The 23604-nt window shown below is 40.0% G+C and overlaps 2 protein-coding genes across 2 annotated transcripts; one reads left to right on the forward strand and one right to left on the reverse strand.

Moving 5' to 3' along the window:
• The first annotated feature begins 32 nt into the window (after positions 1 to 32).
• On the forward strand, positions 33 to 22343 carry LOC5565845 (ribosome biogenesis protein WDR12 homolog). The gene is made up of 3 exons (XM_001650155.2): positions 33 to 270; positions 333 to 1267; positions 22001 to 22343. The coding sequence occupies exons 1-3, from the start codon at positions 203 to 205 to the stop codon at positions 22279 to 22281; spliced, it is 1284 nt and encodes a 427-aa protein (XP_001650205.1). The 5' UTR covers positions 33 to 202; the 3' UTR covers positions 22282 to 22343.
• On the reverse strand, positions 22279 to 23208 carry LOC110677137. Its single transcript, XM_021847915.1, has 2 exons — positions 22937 to 23208; positions 22279 to 22875 (listed from the first exon to the last, which is right to left on the reverse strand). Exons 1-2 carry the CDS (start codon positions 23072 to 23074, stop codon positions 22423 to 22425), a joined length of 591 nt encoding a protein of 196 aa, XP_021703607.1. The 5' UTR covers positions 23075 to 23208; the 3' UTR covers positions 22279 to 22422.
• Positions 23209 to 23604: the final 396 nt, after the last annotated feature.

The following is a 23604-nucleotide window of genomic DNA, read 5'->3' on the forward strand; positions in this document are numbered from 1 at the left end:
GCATCACTGCTGCTGGTGAGTGTCCCCGACAGTGAGAATCTGTCAAAACCGTCAAAACAAGATCGATTCTTACACAGCGTGGTCGTTCGCCGGAGCGCGAATCGTATTTTTGTGGTGTTTTTCGTAAAAGTTTCGACTGAATTCCAATAAAAACCGATTGGGAGTGTTCCGCATCCGGCACCGATTGTGCTCAACGACAGATATGGCGCTTAAAATCACCGGCAAATCGGAAGGGCAACTGCAGTTGCACCTTTATACCAAGCAGAAACAGTGAGTGCCCCCACCGGTGAGTGGCCACAGAGGTTAACAGCATGTTTATATCTTGTTCGCAGATTCGCCGTTCCGGATGTTCCTTACTCGATTCGGGCCAACGTCAGCAACAAGGAACTGAACGTATTGATCAATACGTTACTCAAGGACTCGGGAAATTCGGAGGCCGGTAAGGTGGAGTTTGATTTTCTGTTGAATGGGGAATTCGTCAAGATCCCTCTGGGGCAACACCTCAAGGAGAGGGAAATATCGTTCGAGGACACGGTTGAGCTGGAATACGTAGAACGATATCCGGCACCGGAACCGCAAGATTGCCTGCTGCACGACGATTGGGTATCGGCCGTCGAAGCCAAAGATAATTGGATCCTGACGGGTTGTTACGACAATACCTTGAATATCTGGACCACCAAAGGGAAGCATAAGCTAACCATTCCGGGACACATAGCCCCAGTGAAGGGAGTCACCTGGATATCGCTAGACGAGGAGAAGGGCGTCTTTGCCAGCGCATCGCAGGACCAAACCGTAATGCTGTGGGAATGGAACGTTAAGGCAAACTCCGTGGAGTGCGTACAGGTTTGCAAAGGACACGAACGCGGTGTGGACTGCATTGCCGCAAACCGAAGCAAAACGCGAATGGCCACCGGAAGCTGGGACACCATGCTCAAAATTTGGTCAACGGACGTACGCAACGACGGAGATTCGCAACCCTCGACCAGCAAGCGACAGAAACTGGACACGGAAAAGGCGCGAACTCCCGTCCTGACCCTGGCCGGGCATCGGGAGTGCATTTCCGGGGTGCAGTGGATCGACGACAACACGCTCGTGACGTCCTCGTGGGATCACACCATCAAAATCTGGGATCTGGCTCTGAGTGGAATCAAGTCGGAAATCTGCGGACACAAATCGTTCTTCGATTTGAGCTATTCCCACCTGAACGGACTGATCATCGCTGCCTCACCGGACAAGAATCTGAGGCTGTACGATCCGAAATCGAATCGTAAGTATTTATTTTTATGGGTTCCATAATTATAAGAGGTAGGTATTTCGCTGGGTGTGAATGGGGTCACTGATTTTAAGGGAGACGTTATTAATCACTAAGTTTTTTAATCATAAAGATCCCAAAGAAGGTTGCAGATCTTTTTCAGAAGTCTTGGTGGAAATAGTAATAGTAGTTCCTTTTGTCAAGAATTTCTCCAAAGTTTCCTGACAATTCCAAAGGGAAATGACTTCCCGGATAATTGATTTGTGAATTGCCTTGTCAGACGAGGTTGGACGAATCAGTGAGGGAATCGTTGAAGAGAGCTCTGTAAGAATCTCTGGACTTATTTCTGTATGTACCCTTAGAAAAAATCCTCGTATAGTTCCTAGAGAAATCCTGAACGAAAATTTGGAAGAATACCCTAAGGAAGTTTGTGAAAGCTATTCTGGAGGACTTCTTTGGAAAATACCAAGACATTTTGCATAAAATGTTTAAAATATTTCTGGAAACAATGATTTTTATGAGAAATCTCAGTAATATTTCCTGAAGATATCGTACCGACGTTTGCATCTAGTTGAATTCTTAAAAAAGTGTTCATACCTCCATATTACTTTGATCAGATTTGATAAATGTTGTAAACTGCGAGAGATATTTAACCAATTTACTTTGGATGATCAATAAAAATCCATAAAAGTATGCAATCATATACGTCTAGACTGGATTAAGGCGAAAACTAGAATGTTTTATTTAATCTCCTAGGATACAAGGCTTGCTATGATTAATTGATTATAAATTATGGCTTGCTAACATCTCCCTCCTTAGAAAAGACTGTAGTCTTTGAAAAATGCAGGAAACCTTCGTATACGGGACTCTCTAACTACAGGTGATGGATTCGGGAGAACAGTATTTGTTAATGTTGGTGATGCTTCTATTGCGTCGCCATACTCTGCTAATTCAACTGGACTATTGATGAGTACTTCGGATTCATCTAACGGTGGTTTTTCCAATCGATTATCCTGTAACTCGGGAACTTCCAACGGTTGCTCATATTCTGGATCCAATTGGTCCAATTCGGGTGTTTCGTCATACATGCCAAACTCTTCAAGCAGCATAAGGACTGGTAATTGTTCTTCCTCCGGGGTAGTTGGATTACCACCATATCTACGTCGTAATTGATTTGCGTGTGACCTAATCAATCCGCTTCTTCTCTCATCATCCAACAACACGTTGTACGTCACGCTACCCTTTTTTTCAATGATTTTTCCGCAAGCCCAGTATCTCTTATTGTGAACGTAAACCTCTGCATATACCTCTTCACCAGCAACAAACGTTCTTTCTCTAGCACCGTGCGCTCGATTGAATTGAAAGTTCTGCTGATGATTGATCTGAAACGATTTATGTGCTGGTTTCTTCAACAAGTCCAAATTCGTCTTTAGTTTTCTTCCTAACATGGCCTCTGCAGGTGACTTCATATCTTTGATCGATTTGTTTGGAGTGTATCTATATGTGAACAAAAACGTTTGGAGTGCTTCTTCCAGTCCGTCATCATCCATTTTTTTCAGTGCTCTTTTCAATGTATCTACGAAGCGTTCGGCTTGTCCATTTGATTGAGGATGGTATGGAGGAATCTTGATGTGTTCGATACCATTCTTCTTGCAAAACGTCTCGAACGAGCTGGAATCAAATTGTGTACCATTGTCGGTGATAATTGCATCTGGTAGTCCAAAACGTGCTGTAGATTCTCGAAGTTTATTCACAGTTACAGTAGCAGTCATGGAATTTGTACAGTATATTTCTGGCCACTTTGTAAGTGCGTCGACGATAACCAGAAAATACTTGCCCTTGAATGGACCAGCGTAATCCATATGAATCCGGGACCAAGGCTGCGCTGGAATAGGCCATGATGAAAGCGTTGTTTTTACTGGAGATTTGGCCACTGCTGCACAACGGGTACAAGTACGGACGTAATTTTCAATATCCACATCGATGTTTGGCCAGAATACATAGCTACGTGCTATTCATTTCATCCTTTCCATACCAGGATGCCCGGCGTGTAGTTGTTTCAGAACTGCAGTACGAAGGACTCCGGGAATTACCACTCTATCGGACAACATTATACAATCGCCTGAGCTGTATAACGATTCTTGACGATTTTTGAATGATTTGACCTCTTGTGTTAAATTGTTTGTTGACCATCCAATGTTTATCTGTTGAAGTACATTTTGAAGTGTTTTATCTTTCTTGGTAGCAGCTACAACCATTTCATGTGTGATTGGAAGCGTTGAAAGAGATTCGGCTTGAATATTTCTAATGCTAGTTTCCATCCGAGTACTTGCAATTACGTATTCCTCTTCAGGTCTTGAATGCTGATTGATAAGCCTTGATAAAAAGTCAGCATAGCCAAAACTTTCTGTTGACTTGAATTCAATTTTGAAGTTATACAGCAGCATAGTTAAAGCCCAACGCTGTAGCCGGTTGGCTGTGTGAACCGGGATACCCTTTTTTGAGCCAAAAATGGAAATCAGCGGCTTATGGTCCGTTTGTAATGTGAATTGACGGCCAAATAGCATCCGATGGAATTTCGTGACAGCAAAGATGAGCGCTAATGCTTCTTTTTCTCCTTGGCTGTATCCTTTTTCTGCTTGAGTCATGGTTCGTGAAGCGTGACAAACTGCTTTGATGCTTCCATTCGGATATCGATGAAACAAAACAGCTCCCACGCCACTCATGGAGGCATCAGCGACCACAATTATTTCGAGCCTTGGATCGTAATGTGTGAGCAATAGATTTGACTGTAAAATTTGCTTGAATTGGTTGAATGACTGTTGACAAGCTTGTGACCAGTTCCACTTAACGTCTTTCTTGAGTAATGCATCCATGGGTTGTCTTAGTTCATGCATTCCTCGTACAAACTTGCTGTAATAATTCACGGCTCCCAGAAATGATCTCAATGAAGTCACATCATGTGGTGCTGGCATCTCACTGATGGCACGAACTTTCTCCGGATCCGGACGAATTCCTTGATAATCAACGATAAAGCCTAGGTACTTGATTTCACTCATGAAGAAGTTACACTTTTCAATCTTGAGCGTGAATCCGAACTCACGAATACGAGCAAATAGGCACTCAAGATGATGAATGTGTTCTTCAACAGAATCGCTTGCGACAATTAGATCGTCCAGGTATCCACTCACTCCTTCGAGACCAGCTATCATGTTATCCACAATTTCTTGAAATGCCCCTGGAGCTGTTTTGACGCCAGGAGAAAGTCTTGTGAACTCGAAAAGTCCTTTGTGAGTATTGATCGTAAGTAGCTTACGCGATGACGGCTCGACCTCAACCTGTAGATAAGCGTCGGAAAGGTCTATTTGACTGAAAACTTTCTTATTCGCTAGCTTCGCAAAAATATCTTGAGGTAGCGGTAAAGGATGTTGATGCGGTTCCAATGCAGAATTTAATCCAGTTGAGTAATCAGCACATATTCTCACTCGTCCATTTGGCTTGTTCACTGCTACTATTGGAGCCGCCCATTCGGAATAGGGCACCGGATTGATGATTCCGAGTTTCTGAAGACGTTCTAATTCTGCTTCAATCTTGGCTGTCGATGCGTATGGAACAGGTCGTTTCAAACGAAAGATGGGTTTGATGCCAGATTTAACCGTGAGCGATACTTTCTTCTTACATAGCCCGAGTTCATCACTGAAAATGCTTGCAAACTCTTTTTTAAGCTCTTCAATGAATTCTTCCGTCTGAGGTAAACTCTGCAGTTTCACATTATTGCATACAGCATTGATCGGCACATTCCACAGGTTGAACATCTCTATCCACTCGATACCAAATAAAGACAATGCTGGTACTGTTGTTACGAAACATCGTCCTTTTTTAGTTATTCCGTTGAACGAAACATTGCATTCTACTTCTCGACTGAGACCAACATCCTCGCCACTTGCATTAACCGCGTCAATGGATGGTGCTCTTCCGGCTGGTGAACCTAATTGAACGTAGACGTCCTCTGGAATGATGGTAATGTCAGAGGCACAGTCAAGTTGAAGTTTGGTTGATACTCCGTTGATTTGAACTGTGATGTACTTCCGTCTGTCCATTAGTCCGATCTGATTGACGGAGAACACTCCTTGTGCTTGCGCTTGCATTTTGTGGTTGAGTCGTTGCTTACCGTTTTCCTTCTGTTTCTTGCCTACCTTCTCAAAACAAGCACAATAACCCTCCTTATGTCCTGTTTTCTGGCACGTTCGACACTCGTGGTTGATGAACGAACAGTATTTTGAGTAGTGCATATCCCCACATCGCCAACATGGTGATCTAGGAACGTCGTTGCATTCTTCACTATTTGTTGATTTCGATGGATTTGAACGATTGATTGCGCAAACTGTTTGCTGCATGTTGCCTTGCTTCTCTACCATTGCTGTATCACGCTTGAGATTGATTAGTCGCTGACATTCTTCGGCTAGCTTGTGTACCGTCATTCCTTCACCTGGCTTATTACTTTCGATCCTGGATAATAGCGTAGTGCGTATATCTGCATCGCGATGAGATTTGAGGCCACATACGTACATAAGGCATTTAAATTGATCCGATGTAACTTCGTTCAGCTTGAACTCCTCACATTTTTGGTTTACAACTCCTGCATATGTGTAAAAATCGTCTCCGGAACTCTTCGACAACTGCAAGCACTGGTATCTGGCGTTGAATAAGGATATCTGCCTTCCAAACATGATCTTCAGTGTAGAAACCGTCTGTTCAAAGTTTTGATCCTTAGATTTTTTTGGAAGAATATAGCTGATATACTTTTGATGAGCCACCGTGCTAATATTCCGAAGCAAGAGTCTAACTTTCGCTGCATCATCCAAATTCTTCGCGTCTTCAATGAATAAATCCTCGTATCTAGAGAACCACGCTGCAAATGTTACGCCGTTCTCTGGATCGTACGTGAACTCCGTAATACCGCTGGACAGAGACTCGATAAGAAATTCCTGGTTATGATTCCTCTGCGTTGAAACGACTGCTTGTTGGCTTGATGAACTTGCAGAATACTGGTTTTGCATAAGTTGATCGAGTATCTTTTGTTGGTTTTGTAAAATGTCCAATAGCGATTTTTGAAATTCTGGATTCATTATGAAAATTCCGTAATCCTCGTCGCCAAAAACTGTTATATACGTCTAGACTGGATTAAAGCGAAAACTAGAATGTTTTATTTAATCTCCTAGGATACAAGCCTTGCTATGATTAATTGATTATAAATTATGGCTTGCTAACACTGAGGAATGTGAGGAAATGAAAAACATTTCAAGTGATTTGTCAGCTTTTTTTTACGTCGAATGATACATCTTATTGAGTATTGATTTTTCTTTGAGACAATTCCAGAGTCTGAAAGAAGTTTTTGGTAGTTCTAAGGTGTTTGTATGGAATGGCCTAGAACCCGCTTGTTGGATCAGTACATTTTGGCCGGTACTCAAGATTTTCACTTGGTCCACTCTGACTGAAAGCATTTTTGAACATTTCTGGTCTTCAATGCCCTGATTCTGCAAAACTTTAATTTTCAAGCTATCGTAATGCTACTGATCTTGGGATTGAAGATATGGATTATTGAAGAATTTACGATATTGATGTCGAAGGGTGTTGATAATCTGTTAATCTTAAGCTATCAGTACACTATGGCAAATATTTGGCTTGGATTGGGAAATGACTTCCCGGATAATTGATTTGTGAATTGCCTTGTCAAATTTTTGGACGAGGTTGGACGAATCAGTGAGGGAATCGTGGAAGAGAGCTCTGTAAGAATCTCTGGACTTTTTTCTGTATGTACCCTTAGAAAAAACCCTCGTTTGATTCCTAGAGAAATCCTGAACGAAAATTTGGAAGAATACCCGAAGGAAGTTTGTGAAAGCTATTCTGGAGGACATCTTTGGAAAATACCAAGAAATTTTGCATACAATGTTTAACATATTTCTGGAAACAATTATTTTTATGAGAAATCTTAGTAATATTTCCTGAAGATATCGTACCGACGTTTGCAACTAGATATGAATTCTTGAAAAAGTGTTCAAAAAGCAATCTTAGAAAAAAAAACCTACAAAAAAATGTATATAAAAAAAAACATAAATAAATTCCAGAGAGAATTTGACGAAATGTGATGACGTTAAGTCAGAGTGAACCAAAAACAAAACATGGGAAAATAGGATTATTCTTTCATTAGATGCGAAATTACATTACCTCCATATTACTTTGATCAGATCTGATGAATGTTGTAAACTGCGAGAGATATTTAACCAATTTACTTTGGATGATCAATAAAAATCCATAAAAGTATGCAATCAGAGTGGACCAAGTGCTTATTACCAACACGGCGAAAAAGATCAGCGCGCTGAGGAATGCGAGGAAATGAAAAACATTTCAAGTGATTTGTCAGATTTTTTCACGTCGAATGATACATCTTATTGAGTATTGATTTTTCTTTGAGACAATTCCAGAGTCCGAAAGAAGTTTTTGGTAGTTCTATGGTGTTTGTATGGAATGGCCTAGAACCCGCTTGTTGGATCAGTACATTTTGGCCGCTACTCAAGATTTTCACTTGGTCCACTCTGACTGAACGCATTTTTGAACATTTCTGGTTTTCAATGCCCTGATTCTGCAAAATTTTAATTTTCAAGCTATCGTAATGCCACTGATCTTGGGATTGAAGCAGAGCGTTAATGATTAACGGGTCGCAATGATTGATTAAGTAATGAATGATTACATTCAATTTTATGATGATTAATAATTATGACTATTGATTAAAATGTTTGGAGTCATGATAAACGATTGTGATTGATTATTAAACCAGAGTATGATTAATGATTATGATTATTGATTAAATTACAATTTTAGATGATTAATGCTTATGATAAATGAATAAACTCAATACGATTAGTGATTATGATTAATGATTATGATTAACCCTTACATGCCTAATGTCAAAATTTTCAATTTCAAAATAAAAGTTTTTTTTTTAATTATCATTTTTCGTATTTATATTGAAATAAATATATAATAAAAATATATTTATATTGCATTATACAAATCTCGTCCAACAGGTGGTTGGCGAGTAGTGTGTGATTATTGAGTTGAAATCGAATTCAGGTTAACTTCTACGTCCATGAGTCCTCTCGTGGTGTAGGGATAACGCGCCCTATATAAGGAACAGGGAGTCATGAGTTCGATTCTCACTGCGAAAACGTGTAATTTTATCGCAAATTTCACATCATTTTTTCCATTTAATCCATATGCGAAGTAGGGTAGGTGTGCCAGTTATGGACATAATAGTTCCCTATTTCGCTAGACGGAATAATTAGATTTTCTTCAATTTATTTTATTCTGTGTCAAACTATTCAATTTGATATTTGAAAAATATTCAAAATGTGAAAGGTTTCGAGAAAACCCATATGGCCAAATAGGGAACCACTATAGCCATAACTGGAACACTTTCCCTATTTGTAATGTTTAGTTTTACGGGAGTTTTTCAAAATTATGTTTTTCAGTCGTCTTCTAACGAAATTTCGTAAATATCAGGATTGCTGTTGGTCTTTGAAACTGCGGGTACCGATTAGTAAATTACGATAGTTCCGGATTCAATTACGGCCCCCTTAAAGAGCCAGATCCCATCGATTCCCAAAATATATTAACGATTAATCAAGTTTCATTGTTTTGCAAACCTAGTCTAAAGAAGGGTGGTTCAAGGGAAGAGTGTTAAATTAATCATGATTGAAAAATTTATGATTGAACGAAAAATCATGATGGGAGCTATTTGATTCAGATTTCTTTAATCATAATTGTACTGAAATAAATTTTCAAGAGTGTGATGCATTCGTTGCATACTAAAAGGTGTTTTGGGCATTTCATGTCATTTAATTATTGTTTTTATGATTAATCTTTGATTAATCATTAATCATTACTCAACTAATGATTAAATGCCAGAAAAGATGCACTTGAAGTATGCATACATACTAATATTAGATAATGAAGAATATTACTCATGATTAACAAACAATCCTATATAAACAACTTCGTTATGACAAATCAATCACAGTTTTTAATCACAAATCGTGATTAATTGCTCTGGTTCAAGATCCAGTATCCTGGAGGTAGTGGTCAATATATTGACTTTGTGAAGCGTAGCTTGCGACACATCCAACTTCATCAATTATTTCAAGCGTTATTGATAAACTTGAACATATGCCGGGTTGTTAAGGGGAAAGTGTTCAAGTGTTCAAAATATTGGTGTTATAAAAAACATTAGCATGTGAGTATATTATTATTATACATATAAAAGTTTAATGGTATTTGCTCGCCTTTCTAGTGATTTTTAGTATTCTTTGTAAAGTGTAAAGTGAAATGTTAAAACTTAATTAGTTGATTATTCATACTCCAAAATGAAAGTGAAACACTATATTGGTAGTTCTGAAACCTAGCTTTCCATATATTAAACTTCATAAATTTTGCAAACCAAGCCATTAAATTTATTTTCAAGGGAATTATTGAAGTATTAGACATTAGGTTCTTCGTAGGTTTTGTGTAGGTGTATCCAGTTTTTTGTATAATCTGAATCTACATTAAAGTTTGAACCAGAACTCAAAATTTCAAAATTTTCCGTGCCCTGAAACTATTTTAATAACGTTTGATATTAGTATGGAAATCACTTTTGCATCACCCCCAGCAAATTTAACTTCAAGTGAGCTGTCATGGTTTAAATTAAAATGTCTTTGAGTCTACGGATTGAAATCTTTTTGATATACTTGATATACTTAGAAAACGTGATCTTTCGAACATGCTACGAAACACTGCACATATGTCATTACTAAACAACCCAATTCTTGGAGAAATATTGGGCCAAATCAGTTTGAACATATGCTAGGAATTTCCTAACGAGAGCTTCATGGAACACTGGAAAAATATTTTTTCAAACGAAGTTTTAAAGGAATTTCAGCTCTTCCTTGATTTGAATCTAAATTTCAGTAAAAACGGTTTGCGATTAAAAATTTGCTGTAATAAAGTTCAAAAGATTTGATATCAGTTTTATTGCTAATCAAGAGAAAAAATCATCATTATGTAATATACAACTTGTTTGCTGCATACTTCAAAGCGTTTAGTGCATACTTTTGGGCATTTAATCATTAGCCTTTGAATGATTAACCATTAATCAATGATTATTAATAAAAGTAATGATTAAATGGCATCTTCCTAAGTCACCGTCCACAAATCACGAAATGCTCGAAGGAGGAAGGGGTAGGCTCATACGGTGCGACTCAAACAAAATTTTGAAAATGTTTATACAAAAAGTATTACGAAGACGGGAAAGCTTTTTTGATCTCGAGAATGCCGAATGTGCCAATTTTCGGATTTTCGTACAAAGTATACAACAATCTTATGAACGGTCAAAAAACTAGTGCTAGGTCGAAATGTTGTGATCTGCCCCTATAAACAGCAATCCTTCATGTAGAATGATACCATTCACAAGCTTTCAACCGCGTCTTCAGATTCAGATCAAATAAAACTGAGAATGGGGCCTTCCTTAGCTGAGTGGTTAGAGTCCGCGGCTACAAAGCAAAGCCATGCTGAAGGTGTCTGAGTTCGATTCCTGGTCGGTCCAGGATCTTTTCGTGAAGGAAATTTCCTTGAGGGGACAAAGAGTATCGTTCTTTCCCTGAGCATAGAGTATAATCGTACCTGCCACACGACATACGAATGCGAAAATGGTAACTTTAGCAAAGAAAGCTTTCAGCTAATAACTGTGGAAGTGCTCATAAAAGAACACTAAGCTGAGAAGCCGACTCTGTCCCAGTGAGGACGTTAATGCCAAGAAGAGGAAGAAAAATGCACTGAGAAATGCACTGTCTTACACGTCCGCGGATACAAAGCAAAGTCATGCTGTACTTGGTTGGATTTGGACGTTCCTTGGGCATAAACTCTCATTGTTAATGCCACAAGATATAAGAAATGCAAAATTTATTTATACATTAGAAGGCAATGTAAAATTAGTTAAATTTTGTTCAGTGATTGATTGATGATTGATTAAATGTTTGACTTATGATTAAGATTATGATTACTGAATAAAATTTGCAATCTTTATGATTATGATTAGTGATTAATGATTAAAACATAATATTGCAATGATTATGATTAGTGATTAATGATTAACTCTTGATTTTTTATGATTAATGATTAACATTTTTGATTAATCATAATCATTAATCATGATTAAATTTATGATTAATCATTAACGCTCTGCTGTATAGTTGCTTTATTATATTACTTCGCAGCTGCTACGCACACATTGTTCAAGCAAATCTGGCGAAATTATTAGGCTACCTATCATTTAGTGACTGTAATCATATTTTGTAGTGATGTTTATTCAGGTTTCACTTAGCCTAATAAAGATTGATGATTTAACAATGCTAATTTAACAAACAACATTATTGCAGTTTAATTCAGCATCATGTTTAACAACATTTTAATTATTTCCATGTGAAGCCTTTGTTCAGGCGTTGTTCACACAAATTTGGAGAAGTTATAAAGCGTGTCGTTGAATATTGACTTTATTCTACAACTTCAAAATCGCATTATAAGCATTTAACTCAGCTTTTATTCAACTGCCACAAAATTAATTGAAAACAAATAAATGACTAAAAATCATCAATACAGTATACATCAAATGTAGTGTATACTTTTACTATGAATTAATAACCACTTTTAATAATTACCTGGATACTGGATTCGAACTCGAGACCTTCTCATCGTCAGCGGTATACCTTGCCATCTGCGCCATCCTTGAATTCATATATCAGCCTTCCAGTACCCAATATAAACCTCTTGTAGCTGAACATTGATCATGTTCAAGCTTCTATTCAACAATGTCTAATCAACACGTGCTAGGCTGATCAACAACTGAACAAGCACATTACCTCTGCTGCTGTTCAGTACTGATGCGAGCTGAATTCAGTCGGCTATTTATAGCCCACAGTGAGAAAATTTATGTCAATACTGGACAAAAATAAAGTTTATTCACAAAGTAAAAACAGTCTGAAATGACTAATCGAGTTTCATAATAAGTTTTATCTTGTTAAAACTTTTATTTAATTGTTCGTCTAACTGTACTAAAATTCATTTATTTCATACATAATATTATTAGATTAATATTTTAAGTATTTGTCGTACTTTATCCATATATCAAGCATTATAGAAATATAAAATATATTTCAATCATTTTTATATTAAATGTGCTCTTTTTGTTTTTCTAAATAATTCTATGTCAGAAGACTGATTCAAAATATTTTCTAAACATAATTGAATAATTGTATTGAGAAAGCATCAGTTACGATTGTATCCAATAATATTTTTATATATCAGTAAGCTAGTGACGAATTCGCCAAGGGCGAAAAGCTACTAAAATAGAGATAAATAATAATAATATTAGTAAGTTGAACATTGTAACACATTAGGAATACAACGCAATTTTTAAATATTTTGTCCATTTTTCGAAAATTTGGCTATGGTGTGACCTCTTTTGTAAGGCTTATTTGTTGCTGAACAATGTGTTTATTAATCGTTATTTTGGCCTTCTTTGGATTAACTGCTTGGATGATGTATCTATGTTGTATTAAGATTTTATGAAATACCTATTCAGCTTTTATTCATGTTCATGTTAAGCATGGTAACAGCTGAAGTGCGAAGCAACCAAAACGTTAGTTCGTCTCCTGTACATCTGTTCACACAATTAAATTTGTTTGGTGGAATATTGGCTCTTTAATAGAAGGAAAAATGACTTGTTCAACTCATTAGTAAAACAATCTTGACAAGTCGGCAGGGATTCTTTGGAGATGTTTAATAAGTGTTAATTCTACTATTATTCACTCCAATGAAAAATGTTGAACTTTGTCTTAAATTTGAATCTAAATAGCATCTTCTCAGCTCTTTGTAGGGTATTTTTTCAGCTGTCACCAATATTCAACAATAATTAAATATGTATGTTTATTTGTGACTCTGGACTGTAAGTTGGGTAACAACTTATTAAATGTATTGTTAAATTACTATGTATACTTCGATTATCATTAAAAATGTTATGGTTAGTAACTTTTTCCGATATCAATAACGTCACAGATGATGATCACTACATTTGGAAAATTTAATTAATGATTACCCATTACATTACCCTCGTTGATCCATAGTCGCCTACATGTCTTAGGATTGATTTAAAAAAAAAAAAAAACAATTGAAACATTTGAAAATAACATAAAAAAGACATAATATGATTTACTTGAAGAAAAGCATACTCGCATTGTTTTCAAGTTTTACTAATCATGCTGGTCAACATTTTAAGTATAAGACACTGAAGCTTTTGTACGATTTGTTGTTAATCAAATGTTCAATATTTTACTTAAATGATGGCTACAACCTATAGAAGCTTTTAATCAGTCAATTGTTAAACTTCTTATGTGTTGTAGAACAAAAGCTACTACATTTGCATTTTCGAAGGTTTATTCAGCTCTTATTCAAAACACAAACTTCAAGTGGAATAACAGCTTTTTTATAAGCGGAAATTAATTTTATTCAATTAATGATTCAACTAAAAATTTGTTCAGCAATTGTTGCTGCTATGCAGCTTGTATTAAACACGTAAGTATCTTAAAAGCTACCAATTGTTCCTTGGGTAATCACGTGGTCCTTTTTCGCAAAGTGCACCTCTTTCGGAAGAATTAGATGCCCATCCAAACACAACGCTTTTTATATATATCCAATGCCTAGCCCGAGAGCGCATTATTTTTTAGGTATAGGAATAGCACACTTGTTGCGTCCAGCAACGATATAGACCGAATTCCGTAGTTTTTGAATATGCTTTATTAGAGATGACAGTATTAAAAACTTCGTTTGTGGGTTTTATAACTTTCGAGTCCCGGGCGACCGTTCAAGGATTTAGATACTTTCGGCGAATCTCCGTTTTCTGAATAAACTTTGCTGTTTATAATCACTCCCGCCTCATAGTTACTTGCTGTAACCGACAACCAACTAATTTGTTCGGAATAGTAATTTAATTCTTCGATAAATTCAACGTAGTAGTAATTAAAGTATTTCGATATTAATTTCGAGAACACTAGGCTATAAGATTGACTCACGTTCAACGTGTCTACTTTATAAACTTCAAGTGAATAGGTTTCTTTTTACTTTCCTTATTGTCAGATGACTTTACACGATCTGTCGAACCTAACATGACAGCCGGGAATAAAGCAACTGATGGGAGGTGCGATGGCGCACAATGGGCGCAATCAACAGTCCCCCCCGGTAGCCGGACGTACTTCCGGCCTACAAGTATTTGCACCGACATCCAGTATAGCAAGGTTGACTGCCGAACGTTGAAAAATACCTGTTGCAGTTTGCACCGTCGCTTGCCTAACGTGTCCGTCCTTGGAAACCGTTGTAGCTAATACCCTTCCTTTTGGCCAGCAATTTCTCGGGAGCTTAGGATCCACAATAATCACTATATCACCAACGGCGATGGGTTTGACTGCTGAAAACCACTTTGACCTGCGAGTTATCGTTGGGAGGTATTCGCAAACCCATCTTTTCCAGAAAATGTTGGCTAGTGTCTGGGACGTCTTATGAGCCTGCTGCAGGGCCTTGGCGCTATCATCAAATGGTAGAAGAGGCTTAAGACCATTGGAGGACCCAACCAGGAAATGGTTGGGCGTCAACGCTGGAGATGATTCGAACTCGATGGGTACGTGGGTTAATGGCCGACTATTTACTATGTTCTCAACCTCAATTAAGCTGCTTCTCAATACTTCGTCGCGCGGTAGATGGGGTAAATGAATTTCTGCAAGAATCTTCTTAACGGATTGTATCAGCCTTTCCCATGAGCCTCCCATATGAGGAGTAGCTGGAGGATTGAAGACCCATGATGTGGATGCCGACGTGAATTCCTTGATCATCTTATCTTGGTCGACCACGGCTAGTGCTTGTTTCAGTTGCTTCTCTGAAGCTATGAAATTAGTGCCACGATCGCTGATTATCTGTACAGGGACCCCACGTCGAGCAAAGCAGCTGCGCAGTGCCATAATGCACGAATCTGCGTTGAGAGAGTGAACTAATTCTACGTGAATTGCGCGTACTGTGAGGCATGTCACTAACACACCCCACCTTTTTTCCACTCGCCGACCAACTGCAACTTGATAGGGGCCAAAATAATCTACCCCAATGTATGAAAAAGGCCGAATGAATGCTGCCAAACGGGCCTTGGGAAGGTCACCCATTGGCGGTGGGGCTGGATTTGCTCGACGTATTTTGCAACGTTGGCAGGCAGACGAAATTTTCTTACACTCAGCACGAATCCTGGGGATATAGTATGTTTTACGAGTTTCGTTCACGAACGTTTCGTAGAACTGGTGATAGTAACGTTCGTGTATGTCTTGCAGAACAAGTTTTGTAACAGGATGCCCTCGGGGTAACACAATTGGCTGCTTGGTATACTTATCGACATAGTCGCAAACGTCGATGCGACCGTGAATGCGCAGCAATCCATCTTCGTCAATGCTTGGACTAAGCTTGTAAAGAGGACTGCTCTTAGGAAGCTTTGACTTACCGTAAGAAAATTTTGAAGACTTCAGTAAGGCCATCTCGTCGGCGTAGACGTTTTCTTGGGCACGTTTGTAGTGAGTCAGCTCTGCGGTGAGCAGTTCTTCACGGGTTAGAGGACCGGATGATGTTGGTTTACCTGCCAGTCTTCTTTGGATGTTCGCTGCAAATCGTTGCACTAGGGCAGTAACTCGCAGTAATCTTCGCCAGCTGGAAAACGTTTCTGGTTTTAGACAGTCGTCTACTAAAACTGCTGTATGATGGAGCAAAGATGGTCGCATTTCCAAGCTTGTTGTATTTTTACGGAGCGGTTCTTTAGGCCAGGTAGCCTTTGGATTCCAAATGAATGTTGGCCCTTTGCACCATCGGCTTTCTGAGTCAAATCTTAGACATCGTTGATACTTGGTTCCTTCATCTGCTACATTTTCTTTGGACGGCACGTATTTCCATTCGGATACATCGGTCGACTGTAGGATTTCGCTAGCTCTATGGGCCACAAATGGTGAGTAAGCCCGATGATCCGAGCGCAGCCAACACAGAACATCTACGGCGTCCGTCCAGAAACAGCGGCGTCCTATTTTGATCGAATGCCCTTCTTCAATATTCTTAGCCAAACGGGATCCGATTACGGCCGCTTGGAGTTCTAAGCGCGGGATGGAGATAAATTTGAGTGGGGCCACCCTGGTTTTGGCACCTACCAGGACACACCTGATGCTGTCCGCTAGTTGAAATCGTAAGTAGGACACTGCACAATAGCCAGTTTCACTTGCGTCCACAAAAGTATGTAGCTCGATGTCTATCTGGTCTCCATGGGTTGATGTTAGATTGTAACACCGAGGAATTCTTACTGAACCCGCTAGTGGAAGGTAAGTCAACCACGATTTCCATCTCTGCAGTTGTAGATCGCCGATTGGTTCATCCCAGGTGATTCCTGAGCGCCACACTTCCTGCAGCAGTAGCTTTAATGGCATGAGAAAGCTGGCAATCAAGCCTAGAGGGTCGTACATGGACATAAGCACGCTGAGAAGTTCCCTTTTTGTGGGGTGCTTGGCGTTGAGAAGAAGGTCTGCATGACGTTCCTTGGAAAGCTTGAACTGAAATTCGTCGGATTTGATGTTCCACCACATACCTAACACTTTTTCTAAAGCGTGTTCTGTATTAAGGTCCAAATTTCTTTCAGGTATTTCGCTACTATTGAGTGCCCTCATAACTGTAGGAGAATTCGAGATCCAACCTCTCATTTTGAATCCCCCTTGCTGATGAATGAAGTGTACATCTTCTGCTAGTTGTATTGCTTCTGCTTCCGAATTGACACTGGCTAGCATGTCATCAACATAGTGGTTTTCTCGAATCGCTTCAGCTGCTGTTGGCAATTGTTTCTGAAAACGTTCAGCGTTTTTATTGATAATGAACTGTGCACTGCTCGGAGAACAAGTGGCACCGAAAGTCATTACAGTCATTACGTATTCATCGGGTTCAGCTGCGTTCAAATTATCTTGAAACAGGAAACGTTGACTTTGCTGATCATCCACGCACATTTTTACTTGGTGGAACATTTCCTCTATATCGCCACATATAGCGATCGGACGTTCTCGGAACTTGTAGAGTATAAACGGAAGTGGCTTCAATTGGTCTGGCCCCTTTAACAGGACGGAGTTAAGGGACGTGCCTGCCACAGAGGCAGCGGCGTCCCAAACAACGCGAACCTTGTTCGGTTTATTTCTGTTGAACACTGGGAAAATAGGGAGGTACCAGACGCGATTGCCACCCTCGCGTATCTCCCCAGGTGACAGCTTTCGGATAAACCCCTTTTGAACATAGTCGGCTATCTTTTTTCTCAGGATCTCGCCAAGTGTAGGCTCACGTTTCATCCTTTTTACGAGACAGTGGTGACGTCTAAGGGCCATCGTCTTATTGTTGGGTAAGCGGATGTCGTCATATTTCCACAGTAGACTTGTGGTATAACGACCGTTTTCGAGGCGCGTATTCGTTTGTAAGATATTCAGCGCTCGCTCGTCCTCTACTGATAGCAATTTCTCCTTAGGTGCCGTGATGCCCAAGCTTTCAAGGGCAAAATAATCCGAAATAGCAGCGTGCAAGTCGTCGTCCAACTTGTATGAGTGTGAACAAATATGGAAACTATGGGGGATTGTCGAGGGTTTCGGATGGTCGTCCAAACAGGTTCCGAATATCGTCCAACCCAGGCGCGTCTTCGTAGCTATCGGCTCGTTTTCTTTACCTTCACGACTGTCTAGTGCGTGACCCAATCGAACATTATTCATTCCTATGAGAAGGCGGGGGCGAGCGTCGTTATATGACTCCACAGGTAACCCTTTCAAATAGTTGTATCTTCGACGCATTTTTGTTACAGAGAGAGACTGAGCAGGCAGTTTTAAATCTTTAACGGTAAACACATCCGATAAAGGAAACTGGTTTTCACTTTGTGTCCCGGAAACGTGAAGTGAGACCCTCTCCGCGGTGTCCTCGAAACGACATTGATCGGCGGTCCAGCGAATACAAAGAGGATGCTTCTCTCCGCGGAGGTTTAATTCTGCAGCCAGACTCTCCTCGAGCAACGTCATGTGGGAGCCGCAATCAATGAACGCAAATGTTCGCACCGTGTGGCCGTTGTGATGAAGTATCACAGGTACGTATTGGAACAACACCGATTTTTCATTCCATCTGTGGGTGTTACAATTGTACTGCTGGGAATAGGCTGGTTCTACATGGTCGGCTTGGTTTGATTGTGCAGGGTATGTGGAAGTAGGTCCTGAATTTCCGTTGCGATCGTTGTGAAGCAGGCGATGATGTTTAAAGGTGCACCCATTTTTACCACATATATCGCCTGACCTGCACTGTCCTCGATGCGTTCCTAGGCATGTTCGACATAGCTTATGCTCACGTAATGCAGCCCATCGGTCACCGTGATCCAGGTTGATGAACTCTTGACAATTCTCGATTGCATTGCACGTTCCATGACAAACTACACAGCCGCCTTTTGATCGTTGTAACGGATTGGAGCCTGATTGATGATCGGAGTGAACATGTAGAAATCCATCTTCTTTAAAGCGGCGAGGTTTGTTGTCATGAGCGACAGAGGGTGTCGGCATAGTGACGGTACTCGCGGCTTCCGCCACGGTGTATAACCAATCGCTAAATTCGAGAAGAGAGACTCTGGGCAGTTGAACACGATATGTGGCCCAATTCAGCTTCACCATCGGCGGTAGCCGCTCCACTAGGCCTTGGAGAAGAGTGATGTTATACAAGTGTTCTTCTAGCTTGCAGGCTTTCACGGTGGCCACCATATTTCGAACGGCTAATGCAAAATCAACGATCGTGTTTAACTTGTCCGCCTTGGGTGCGGGGATTCTGTTGATCTTTTCGATGAGGGTGTGCACTATAATCTCGGGTCGACCGAATAGCATTTTCAAAGTGGATAGTGCGAAATCCAGATTGGCTGGGTGTAGAAGCTGACACTTCACAGCTTCCAGGGCTTTACCCCGAAGGCAGCGCTGCAATCGAACCATATTTTCTTCAGGTGTATATCCACATAGCCTTGTAGTATTCTCGTATGTTGCAATAAAAAGTGGCCACTCCTCTGGTTCACCGCTATACACAGGCAACTCTTTGGCAACCGCATGACGCGCAGCAATTTGGCTCGAGTTGAGCAGCACAGTTTCATTTGGACTATTTGTACCCTCAAGGATGTGAAGCTCTGGTGCTGTAGGTTGAGCTGGTCGTAGCGGCGACGAATGACATGGTGGTTGTCGAAAACTATAATCGTGTACAGCATGGGAGATTGACGGTTGAGTATTGCTTGTGCCAGATGCTTCCATCATCAGTTGGTACTTTCGCTGAAGGTATTTCCGTTCTATTTCCCGCTCTTCTTCAAGCATTTTCAACTGTAGTTCAACAGGTAACTGTAGGTGCTGTGAAGGCAACGTTGATAGGGTTGGTGGCACGGAATGAGATGACGGGGCAGATGGATGTAGCGGGGCTGATGTGAACGCGGGAAGGCATTGTGAAGGCTCACTAGTCGTTGGAGCCACTGGCGGCGGAACGCTTGGCACGGATGGCGGTTCGTTTGTTGAGGCCTTGACGCAGTTCGGACAGATCCATGGGTGATTTGCAATGGCCTCTGTCACTCCGACGCAGTCGAAGTGAAACCAGTCGCTACACTTATCACAACAGACCATCTGACTGTCATCTTCGGATTGGCACATCGAACAACTGCGTTCGGGAGGTGGAGCTAATGGTGGCATCGTTCAGTATCTCCTTGAGTCGTCTGGAAAACGAAGTTTTTAAATTGTTGCGTCCAGCAACGATATAGACCGAATTCCGTAGTTTTTGAATATGCTTTATTAGAGATGACAGTATTAAAAACTTCGTTTGTGGGTTTTATAACTTTCGAGTCCCGGGCGACCGTTCAAGGATTTAGATACTTTCGGCGAATCTCCGTTTTCTGAATAAACTTTGCTGTTTATAATCACTCCCGCCTCATAGTTACTTGCTGTAACCGACAACCAACTAATTTGTTCGGAATAGTAATTTAATTCTTCGATAAATTCAACGTAGTAGTAATTAAAGTATTTCGATATTAATTTCGAGAACACTAGGCTATAAGATTGACTCACGTTCAACGTGTCTACTTTATAAACTTCAAGTGAATAGGTTTCTTTTTACTTTCCTTATTGTCAGATGACTTTACACGATCTGTCGAACCTAACATGACAGCCGGGAATAAAGCAACTGATGGGAGGTGCGATGGCGCACAATGGGCGCAATCAACAACACTACACTAGCCAGCAACTGCGCTGGCTGAGGTATCTATTGTGTGGGCTTCCAATGGGTCGCGACGTTCTCAAACGACCGGTTACGGAACATGAGTCCGTTGCTCGATAAATACTTGTTTTTAATTATGAATCGTGATTAATCGTGAATAAATGATTGTTATTTTCCTAGAAATTGTTTAGTCAGAGTGGACCAAGTTCACATAGTCCAACAAAAAGTCGATCTATTAGAGGTTTAGATTATGTTTTTTCAAGATTATTATTTCAAGATACAAATTTCTCGCTTTCGGCATCGACAATGAATTCTTTTGCACAATGAATTCTTAAGGAATCTCTGGAACAATTTCTGAAGATACCCTTAACGGAATAACTGGTTGAATTTTCGAGGAAGTCTTACACGAAAAACTAGGAGGAAATGCTAGATAAAGACAAAATACGGGAGGGTGGAGGTCTTCGTTGATTTTTGTTAGAAAAATGTTCAGGAGAAATCCTTAACGAATATGTGGAAAAATCTTTAGCAATATATTTATAGTAATTTCAAGTGGTATCATTACAACTATTTCTTGTTGAAATCTTGAAAATATCCTGAAAATTCTTGTAAAATCATTGGAAAATAATATTCTGAAGAATTTCACGAGAATTTTTTATTACAATTCAGGAGTAGGTTTTTCCTGATCTTTATTCGAGCTCGGCATCAGGTTTCTAAAGTTATTTTTTTTAGACACAAAGTTGCGACCTGCCCTGTCTACGGGGTGTACCGTTTTGACTCATATTCCGAACACTTAAGGCCAACAGTAACTTCAATTTCATCTGATGGGCATAAACTAGCTGATATTTGTGAAAATTCGGTTTTCTTTGCTAAGTCTAAATGTTAGCTGTTGGGTCTGCTGAAAAAAATGTTTATTTGAACTTGTTTGGTATTGTTTTAACGTAAAAGTATGGATCAACAATCAAAATTTTTGATTCAAATACCGAACACTGTGTTAATTCTGTCTCAAATCCCGAACAGCGCGCATAAATCATATTCAAATGAATAATTTCGCAAATAAATTTATCTGAGCTAGTCTTACTGACCTCGAACTAGAGAATCATCACTACTCCCAAGGTATAAAATAGATTGGAAGATGTTATTGAATTGCAATTGACTGCCACTTCCTGATAATACACATGATGACTTATTTCAACGAAACATTTCAACCAAACCGCCATACAAAAACCTAGTGTTCTGAATATGAATCTGTACGGAATTTGAGACAAAACGGTACGAACAGTCCTTGATATCGTGTTGAAAAATTGCATTTTAGCTTCCGACTTATCCGTTGTATCGTTCTCCATCTTACAGAGGGAACCATCGTCAAGAATACCTATCTCGGCCATACACAGTGGGTTCAATCGGTGCGCTGGAGCACCACCAATGAGTACCTGTTTGTGTCCGGCGCTTACGACAACCACGTTAAGCTGTGGGACTACCGTAGCCCGAAGGCGCCCATCTTCGAGCTGATCGGCCACGAGGACAAGGTACTGGCCTGCGATTGGTCGAACCCGAAGTTTATCCTCTCCGGAGGCTCGGACAATTCCGTGCGCGTTTTCAAGTCTAAGATAGCAATAGGAGAGCAGAAGTAAGGTAGCATTTACCACTTTATTACATAATACAAATTATAACAGATTTTTTTTTGGTAAACACATTAAGTGAGTAACATTATTCAGAAAGAAAACAATTTTGTACAATAGAATCCTACTCAACAAAAAATGCGACAGCTTTAATCACCTATTTCTACTCGATGGCAAACTGTTTTGTGCTATCTCTTCCCTTCTCTCAATGGCAGGGAGGTCAAACTTGGCCAGTGATCCCATGCAGTCCTCCGTCATGATTTCCGCAAACTCTGCCTCAATTTCGGCCGCTTCGTACGAGCCTTTCCTCACGTAGTCGTCCGGTTTACGATCCCGTACTCCCACCTCGCTTTCCGTGTCGTACTCGGAATCCGTGGGCGGGATCTCGTAGCAATCTTCACAGTCGCTAAAATCACTATAAAGCACTTCCACCTGCTGGTTATCGTTCCAATCCGCCTCGTGTTGGTGCTCTTTTTGTTCCTCGCGAAATCGCTCGTTGAAGTCCGCCAAATTCCTCTGCAGCATATTACGGAAGCTGTAAAACCTCTCGATATTCTCCAGGCATCCTCCACAAACCCAGGTGCGTAGTTCGTCAAGATCGATGATCTGTGAAGTGAATTAACTATCTTAAGAATCGGTATCGCAATATACATCTTTTTATCATTACATTAATGTGTGCACATTGATACACTTTCTCCAGGAACGATCTCTCCTTGTTGTACACCGTTTCTAGCGGCCACATTTGACTGCTGTATTGCAAGCAGAATCGGCATACGATCTGGGAGTTATTGTTATCACTATCCATTTTTATTTAATATTATCTAAACTTTTGTAATTTGCAATAAACTTTGAAAAAACTTAATATCAATACATGCAATTAAGCGAGCAGCATGCTCCTCCGTGATGTGCGTGAATGGCTCGCGTGTTCTAAATCAACAATAATAACAAACAGCTGTCATCGGTGCTTTTGCTTTCACATGCCATTTACACCGCACCTACGTTGCAGTACTAGATTTTATTCGAAAACTCCTACACTGAAATTAATTTTATTGTTGAAACATGGGAAGGAGGAACCGATACAAAATGTATGTATTATTTTATGGATCCGGCAGAAATAAGGACAAACATTTTTTTATAATTATTTTTTCTCAATCTCCAAGCGTCGCGACTAATATTTGAATAGTGCGCTGTGTTCGTAAACATCGTAAGAATGCAGTGCCACCACCTCAAAATCGATTTGAAAAAGCGGCGAGTTGAGGCGCGTCGCGAGTCTCACTGGCGCGATCCGGTTTGGGCTCATTCATTTATTTCATAACGCTGAAATTGGCCATTTTG

This window comes from Aedes aegypti, chromosome 2 (assembly GCF_002204515.2).
Source record: "Aedes aegypti strain LVP_AGWG chromosome 2, AaegL5.0 Primary Assembly, whole genome shotgun sequence".
Taxonomy (NCBI): Eukaryota; Metazoa; Arthropoda; class Insecta; order Diptera; family Culicidae; genus Aedes; species Aedes aegypti.